Genomic DNA, 8,663 nt, shown 5'->3' with positions numbered 1-8,663 from the left:
GGGGGTTCTGGGACCGGTCGTGTGAAGCGGGCTGGGGCGGGAGCGCACACGGGGAGCTGGGCGCTGCCCTGTCACGGCGCTGCGGTGTCCTCCCGCCTCTCCAGAACGGCGTTTACCCTTGTGACTCAAAAAAGGGCAGCTGCTCGGGACGGTAGTTCGTATTTCAGTGATGTGGTTTGGGTGCCTGGGGTGTTTTGCCTTATGCAGGGGACGGTTTTGGATCTGTGTGTTAATGTGGGTATAGGATTGCATGTTTTGGAAAGATGACTGAGAAGGTGGCTCTGACCTCAACCTGTTTTTCTTTCTCAGGTCATGTAGGAGGTCAGATTTAATGTGAAGATGGGACTGTTGGTGTTTATGCGTAACCTGCTGCTAGCCCTCTGCCTCTTCCTGGTACTGGGATTTCTGTACTATTCTGCGTGGAAGTTGCACCTTCTCAGATGGGAGGATTCAAGTAAGTGTGAGCACCGTGTAGCTGCTTCTGGGCTCCCTAAGATGTCTGTCAAATAGTTGCACTAGTACTGAGGTTGTTCTGATTTAGCAGTGTAAGAGGGATGTGATCAAGTCCGATCAAATGCTGGAGCTTTTCGTATACTTAAGGGGTTGAATTTGTGATTACCTAATGCTCTTTATGGCTTTACTTTTGTTACCGGGTACAAAAGCAAGTTCACGCTCTATAAATCTAGTATTAGAGACTTTAGTTCTTAGGACATTCTGTGTTAGTTTATGATTCCTAATTGTCAAAATAGTTTGTGTGCTGAGGCTTTTGTTCCCTGAGTTTTTTTGGTACAAATTAAAATATCTAAGACAAGGGGTTTTTTTTCTCCTCTGGTAGATTTTTATTTCCTTCTATAATCATATATGCAGGTTATCTCATCATCTTACTTTGTCCTTCAGAAACCCTCATCTTCCATTTATCTTCCATGTTATTATCTGCCAACTATCTGTCATCTAAAGGGCCGTCTCTCAGCCTTTTAAGTCCAAAGAGACATCTGACCTCATTGAATACAATCTGAGGATTGTACTGTGCGGTAATGCCACAGGAGGTTTTAGTTGCACTGAGATATAAACGGGGCTGAGCTTTGATTGCTCAGTTACTGCTCTTATTTTTTGCTTGTGTTGATTGCTTTCTCGCTTGCACGTGAGAGTTGTTTATTGAAAATATCAAACCGAGAGCACAATACCCTCCTCTCCCCCTCTCCCGCTCAAAACAGAAGCCAGCCTTCTTTGCAGCTGTTCCATGGGCTGTTTGGGATGTCTCACAGTTGCTCCCTGGATCAGCGGCTGAGCAACACTGATCCAGAAGGGTTGTTTTTTGTGTCCGACAAAAAGCTGTCAGTCAAATTCCATCTTCAATGTATTGCACTTCTGTGCATGCTGCTGGAGGTTTCTACTGCAGTGCTATTAAACTTCATGTTTTTATACCTCTGTTTGCTCTGTATCTGTTGTTCCGTGCTCTGAGAAGTTTTGCGTGATGACAGATGATGGCTTGGACGTGACATTTGCACTGAAGCAGTGATTGTGACAGGACTGCTGAGGTGTCTTGTACTAGAACAGGTATTGGAAGACTGAATTTGTAAACGCATAGTGGTTTTCTGAGCAGGGATTGTTTCTTCAGGTCTGTGCTTCAGAGAGGGCATCAAAAATCTTGACTGACCTTTTGAAAACTAGCGCTTTTGTCAGTGAGGTATGGAAAATCCTTGCATGAAAATAGGTACAGGATGCAGTTAAAGGAACAGGTCTGCTGTATCTGCTACCACGCGATGATCTGCTATGAACTTATACCACCTACTATCCTTTGCTCCTTTCACACCGCCAGAAATTGTGTTGGGGCTTCCCAAGGCCTGCAAAGAAACCCTCCAGGCCACAACTTGTGTGTGAACTGAGTTTAACGTGGAGGAGAAGCTTTGTGTTTGTGCGCCGTATACCACAGTGCTGGGGCGGGCTGTGAATTTGTTCAGGTTTCCTCTCTTTTGATTTTGCTCCTTTACTTTTGTGTGCCATTTGTTGTTTTACACCGTGTCAGTCCCTGGGGGGTTTTGTACCTTGCGATGCAGTGTTGCAGCTCTGTACGCTAACGTCCTGGATGTCTGTAAATGGGACACTTTCACCTGAAAAGATGGCTTTAAGTTGCAGCTTAATTAGAGCAATTTCTGGTGAGCAAACTGACTGCTTTCGGGTACTCGGGATGTTCTGACAGGAACACAGCCTTTTTGTTGGATATGTGTCTACTTTTTCCTAGTCTTTGGTGTAAAATGTGTTCATCGTTTCTTCTTGGAAGTTGCCGTGCTCGCTTTAAGCTTCTTCAACGTCTGCAAAGCAATGGTGTTGGTTTGTAGGTTTAGCTTGTTGGTCTTTACCAGTTGTGATAATTGACGTAGGCTGTTCCTTTTCTTCTAGACACGTTTATGGATTGTGTCTTAAACTGTAAGATGAAGCTTGGAATATTGGATGAAGCTCCTTGAAATATTAGTGCAAACAGCAGTCCAGTGTAAGAGAGCAAAATTGTATGTGATTCCTTCTGAGAACAGTTAAGGTGGTGCCAGTTTTCAGTTGATCCTGAGTTTTGTATGCATCAAACGTGTTATTTGTCATGTAGTTTTACTCACCGGGGACTTACGCAGGTTTGAAATACAAAGCTAAAAGCCTGTATTAGGAAACTTGATAGGAAGAGTTCAGGTTAAGCTTCTCCAAATAAGCATTTGGAAGTTAACAAATGACAGAATTGAAGTTGCTCATTTAACCATGATTGGGCTTCCTTGAGCAGGTGAAATACGATACAATGAATAATGGTGCAATTATACTTGCTGCTTTCTGAAGGGAGCCTTGCTTAGTTCAGTGCGCAGCACAGGTGGTGCTTGATAGCTGTTCATGGCTTTATTTCCTGAATTACAATGAGGAGTGTGACCTTGTGAGTTTCCTTAGGATTGGTACGGCCGTGCTGATGTCCCCAAGGGCAAAACTGAGTTAGCTGTGTACATTTTGGGCTGCTTAATAATCTAAGAATGTATTGATTTTGTGTATACGTTATCTTCTTATTAAATTATCCTATCTTTTCATACCGATGTCTTTATTACGTGTAATAGTGACACCTTCACTTCAGTAGTGACGTTCCTCTTTTCTCTGTTCCCTTCTTTGTGATAGAGGAGGCACAAAACTAAGCTGATCTTGACATCCAACACCCTTGCAATCTCTTCAGAGGCTGATTTTAGTTAGCTTTTGACACCCGTGTTTAATATCAGACACAAACACATTTGCCATGGAGTGTGGTGAACGCTGCTTGATACGGCTACTTGCAGCTCGTGTGGTTTGTTCACTTAATGCTTCGGAAAATGCCTGTGTCTGTTGTTGTTGTGGGTGAACGTGAATGGTAACTGCAAGGAATTTAGTCATACTGCAACTTCGATGTTTGTATATTTAGCTGCTAAAGTAGATGAATAGTTAAAGTAATTTGTTTATTTGTACTTCTGACACCTCCAGGAAAGGAGGCAAAACATCTGAATAGACTGAAAGATACACATCAGTGTTTCTCTCACCATTTAACTTTAGATCTACCCTCCTCGAGTGATGCCTCAGTGATTGTTCTTGTTACTATGTGACTACACCTTGCCAAAATACAAAGGAGAATAGGAAAGAATTAATTCTCTAAGGCTTATCTTTCCTGTGACAAGAACAGATTGAATTCAACTGATAGGAACTAATTAATGTTGAATTAGGTTCAACTGCTTCTTCCATTCAAGATAAACCTGCAGTGACTGCTGCCCCTCTCATCCTTTCAGTGAGTGTTGTGTCTCACTGCTCTTCCCCAGCCTTGTTTAGTGTCGGTGGCAATTCAGGACTAGATCTTAGGGCAGTAGCCAAGTGCAAAAAAAGTGGTGTGAGAATGCAGGAGGGCCTGGTGTTCGTTGGGAGCAGATGAGCACTGTTTAGGACAGAGGTAAGGTTCCCTTTTCCTTTTTCTTTGCCTGATTTCTGTCATGCAGCTTCAGTCTCTGACAGTAGTGGTAAGAGATGTACACCATCCATGCACGTTCCTAGACAGGCAATGATGATGGTTGCTGCAGCCCTCTGATGAAGAGCGTGGAGTTGCAAGGAGGTGTGTTAAGCACGTAGAACTGATAATGTGATGTGGGAGATAAAGAAATAAGGACTTTGGTATCAGGTTTAGCCGTCCTGTGCTTTCTAGCTGTAGATTACCTGTCGCAGCAGGTAATCATAACTCTGCGTGTTGTGTTTCTGGACACGGAGCTGTCAGGGAATTCTTCCATGGTAATGGCAGTGATAGGAGCAGGTTTTGGAGGTCTGAGACCTGCACTGCAGCCTCTCCTAACAACTCCCCATCCTATTCCTTCCACCTTCCCTGGTGCATTTGGCTCTGAGGAGTAAGGAGGACGTTATCTGTATGAGCGTGAAGACAGCGCATGAGAAGTTGCCCCATTATCTTTGACAAGTGCTATGGGAGATGGAGACTTGCTGGCAGTGCCTCTTAGATTTGCTTTATCAGCTTGGAGGAGTGCATTTTTACCTGTAAGTAATGGACAGAAATGTAGTCATGTTAAAATTTAATGCTGATGTTTCTTACTCAGCCTAGTACGTGTATAGCTGATTTTGCTACTTAAAAATGAATGTGTTGTAAGGAAGGAACTATCCAGTTTTTTTCTTCCCTCTCAAAGTATTGAAATACACTCGAGACTGGGACAAAGTGACACTGTTTTCCTGTTCTTTGTTGTATTTCTATCTCCATTAGCACTGAATTAATTTAAAGATATATATACTCTAGGTACTTTTGCCAAAACGTACGTTAATACAATTTGTAGCTGTAGATTTCGAGCTTGTCAGTTTGAACAAGGCTTTTGAAACATCTCCAGGTATGCTCTGTTGGTGTCTCCATAAGGAAATCAAGCCATTACTCCGTCATCTGTTGCTCCGTGTTATTTTCAACTCTAATTCTGGAGAGGCAGCCAAACAGATAAAGCTCTGGGAAAAGATTTTTCTGAAGGTATTTCAGGACCCTTATCCTTTTTCTTATTATTTTTTTAATGTCTGTTTCCATAGGAACCGAGGAGACATAAACAGGCAAAACTGACTCACTGGTGGCTGCAGGTTTTTGGTCTGCTTGCATTTCCATGGAAACCAGTCTCGCAGCAAAAAAAGGCTAAATTAATAAAAAGCAATCAAACCTTTATCTTTAATATAAACACTGATTTTTTGTCCTCTTTCAAAGTGAAATGGCATTTTTGTCAATTATTGCGTTAGGGGCTAAAAATGTACTGAAGAAATGGATCTTTTTGCAAGGCTTTGGAAGGTGCGTGCTCTTTCTCATGTGGCCGACGCCTGACGGTACGCGCTGTGGGTGCAACTGTTGTGTCTTGCTGTCATTTGTACATGAAGGGAATGGATTTTGTGCGCGCTGACATCTTCCCATTCTGCTGTTTAATGCCAAAGCCATGAAAAGACGTTCAGTCGGTGTGTGAGCAATTAGGCCACAGAGACAAACTTGTCCCCTTTGTGGAGAGAGGCGTGTAATAGCTTTGTGCTCAGGCCCCGTCTCTGGGAGTTACTGTCCTACTTGCCTTTGCCAGGAGAAGGAAATGCAGGAGTGCTCCTATAAAAAATAACATCTCAGGGCCAGCTCGACTTGGCATTGAGAGCAGAAATCTCTGATGAAAGTGGTTTGAGCGAAGCTCAAAGGATTTGTGGGTAGGTGGAGGAAGGAGGGGATCTTTTTTCACTGTAGAATTACAAGGCGCCCATGCCTCTTTTGTGAGGGCTGGCAAGCAAACGGTGATGGTAACCATTTCGGCTGCTGTGTGTCTGTCTGTGGCCTTGGCCTCAGTGGGGTGATGTGTGTGAGTTTTCTTTATGGTAGACTTTATTGCTGTTGCTGCTGCTCCCCAGGCCAAAAAGCCTGAGAGACTTTAACCTTGTGAGCATTAGCTTTCTTAAAAAACTGCTTTGGGCACTATTTTGTGGCAGTGCAAGTTTCCCGAAACGGTTGCTTTTTTTGCCTGGGAACAGCACAGAGATGGATTATTGTGAATTCACTCATTTTTTTAGTTTTCAGTAACTTCAAGTTTCATCTCCTGTGCTGTTCTGCAGCCTGTGTTAGCGCTGTGCTTATTGCACCAAAATTGGGAACAAATGCGTGGAAAGTTCTCATAACCTGGATCCAGCTACAGATTCAAGGCATCTCTTTGCTACTTTTCAGATGGTTTAGGGATTTGAGGATCACAATGATACTATTTGAAGTAGCTGTTCCAAGTAGGTAGTGATGTTAAAATGTTTAAAGAAACAGAAATAGGAGTAAAAACAGCGGCTGTCTGGTAAAGCAGCTTAACTTTTCTAAGAATTCTCCTCTTGGGCTCGTGTTCAGCTTGAAACGGAAAGCTTTCATGTGCTGACCATGGTGGATTGTTTTCTTACCTGCGCACAACACAGAGAAACGGCTGCAGTGCCCAGAAGTTGTTACCACAGTTCAAGTGACTTTGTGCTCCCTGGGAAGCTGCCAGAATAAGCAGCGTGGTTGAACCGAAACTGCTGCAACTCAGGACATTGGGTCGTGGTGGCGTCTCCCACCACTGTCACTGTGCCAGCTCCTCTTTGCTGGGTTGGGGACGGATGTGTCTGTTCCTGATGCCTCCTGCTCTGCCTGCTTGGTGCAACCATGCAGAGCTGCGGGTGGGTCAAAGAAATAGGGAAGTGAAAGTGCTTCATCTTTTTTCTGACCTGTTACTGTGTATTTCATGAAATACCCAGTGTTACTTTACAACCCTGCTGTGCCAGGGACCCTGCTGCCTCTCCAAGGCTTTCTGGTGCTGCTGTAATGGTAACAGCGCAGGACAGAACTCTGCTGGGGCAGCGAGAAGTGATGCATGACAGAGCTGGTGAGGGAGGGAGCGAGCAAGGGAGCAATCCCTTGTCCTTGGGGTTTTTCCAGAGGAAGAAATCTCCCTGAACACTCTTTAGGCTTTAGGGGCAGGTTTAGTGAAGGGCATTAAGAGCACAGCACCCTCAGCACTTTATGGGTTGAGGAGTGGCTGTGATGCTGTACTTGTACTCATCTTTGTCTCCATTTTTAGCTTTTTCAGCCCTGGGTTGTTGTTTTAGTTCAGAGCTAATGTTGACTTTTTAGCGAGATAGAAAAGCAAGGTGCAGGAGTACTTCTCCATGCTCTGACACACAGCTGAGCCTTAGTTTTGCATCCTAAAATAGTAGGGTGCTCTTGCTTCTCCTATCAGCAGTCTTGTTGCTGTTTGAGTCCCTGTTTAAGCCTTTATGTTCCCCCTCCTCTCTGTCTGCGTGGCTTGCTGATGGGTGCGATTGAGGAACTTGCCCAGTTTAAAACAGTGTGGTTTTATTTGTCTTGCTCTGTTGACCTTAACCTGATTCAGTGATTCACTTGCTTCACTTGCTCAACTCTTGCGCATTTTCTCTGTGCCCCTGCCAAGTTTGAGAAGGGTATGTTCCTGTGACTTTTGACAGGCAAACTGGGGTGGTGTTTGTGAGGGGCAGCACTCAGTGTCTTACAAGCAGCCGAACCCACGTCCTCCGATACAGTTTTCAGGGTCAAAGTCAGCAGCTTTCCACATTCTGGAAGGTACAATGCAGTGAAAGCACTTTACCTCTGTCAGCGATTGCTCTGCAGCCGAATGCTTTCAGAGGTGAAAGGACTTACTCATCTCCGTGGGCTGTGAAGCCCTTAGCAGTGAGTTCAGCTGGAAACAAGACCCCCTGTGAGCGCTGTCGCATCCGCGTTGGTGCGTGGTCCTCTGCCTTCCCTGCTTCTTGCCCCTGTACAACCCCATGGTGCATGAAGTGCGCACCTCTGAGCTGCGGCCCTTGCAGCGATGGCTGTTTGCCTTAAGATATTAAAGATTATTCCCAGCCTTAATGGGAGCTCCACCTCAGCACTCGTTTGGTAGAACAAGTCACGTGGACTTTCTCCATCGGCTTTAATACGGACGGGCTGGCTTTGAGCACCTTTCATGCCCAATTCATTTCTGCTTCGTGTCAGTTCATCGCTGGGGCAATAACTTTTGGCACGAAGGAGGTAATGTGCGGTTTGTCTCACGTTGGACAGCTGGTGCTGCTGTGATCTTCTGACCGCAGCCTTAGTACTGATTCTGACCTTGTCTGTCGCGCTTAGGGGTGTTCTGCAGAGATTTTCCCTAGATTGTTGTCTTCTGCCAACCTTTTTGCTGCTCTTGTCACTATAACATCTCATTTTTATTTCTCATTGCAGTCGCAGTGCCAGGCCGAGGCAATAAAACAGCCGAGCCTGGGTATGACTTGCAAGGACAAGTACAATTGGGTCATGAGGTGCAGCTCCGTATGAATTATGTATCTCATCCGCGCTGCAGAAGGAATGTAATTGTGCACCCAGCAAAAAGCAATTTGTACTGTGTGTGCGTATCCTGAATAGATGTTTGAGCCTGAGATAGCTGATTTCAAGTGGGTACCTCTTCGTGGCATCACATCATTACATTGCTCTTGTATGCGTTGCTTTCTTGAGGAAATAATAGCTTGTGAGAGTAGTGCTGAAATTCCAGTCAGGTACAGAAACTACAGGATGTTTCTTAACCAGCTCTTGGTATTTTGAGTAATCAAATGCCTAGAAAGTCCAAGATATATATAGATATATATATAAAAGTATATATTAAAAG

General features: G+C 44.5%; 1 protein-coding gene across 1 annotated transcript; it reads left to right on the top strand.

Annotated features, from left to right (window-relative positions):
• Positions 1–339: 339 nt before the first annotated feature.
• On the top strand, positions 340–454 carry LOC104542400 (CMP-N-acetylneuraminate-beta-1,4-galactoside alpha-2,3-sialyltransferase-like; the record flags this gene model as incomplete). The annotated part of the gene is made up of 1 exon (XM_010186689.1): positions 340–454. A coding segment is annotated over exon 1 (115 nt), but the record flags the coding sequence as incomplete, so codon positions are not given.
• Positions 455–8,663: the final 8,209 nt, after the last annotated feature.

Source organism: Mesitornis unicolor, unplaced genomic scaffold (genome assembly GCF_000695765.1).
Source record: "Mesitornis unicolor isolate BGI_N332 unplaced genomic scaffold, ASM69576v1 scaffold50266, whole genome shotgun sequence".
Classification (NCBI taxonomy): domain Eukaryota; kingdom Metazoa; phylum Chordata; class Aves; order Mesitornithiformes; family Mesitornithidae; genus Mesitornis; species Mesitornis unicolor.
The sequence above is the reverse complement of the archived record's forward strand: the minus strand, read 5'-3'. Positions and strand labels throughout refer to the sequence as shown.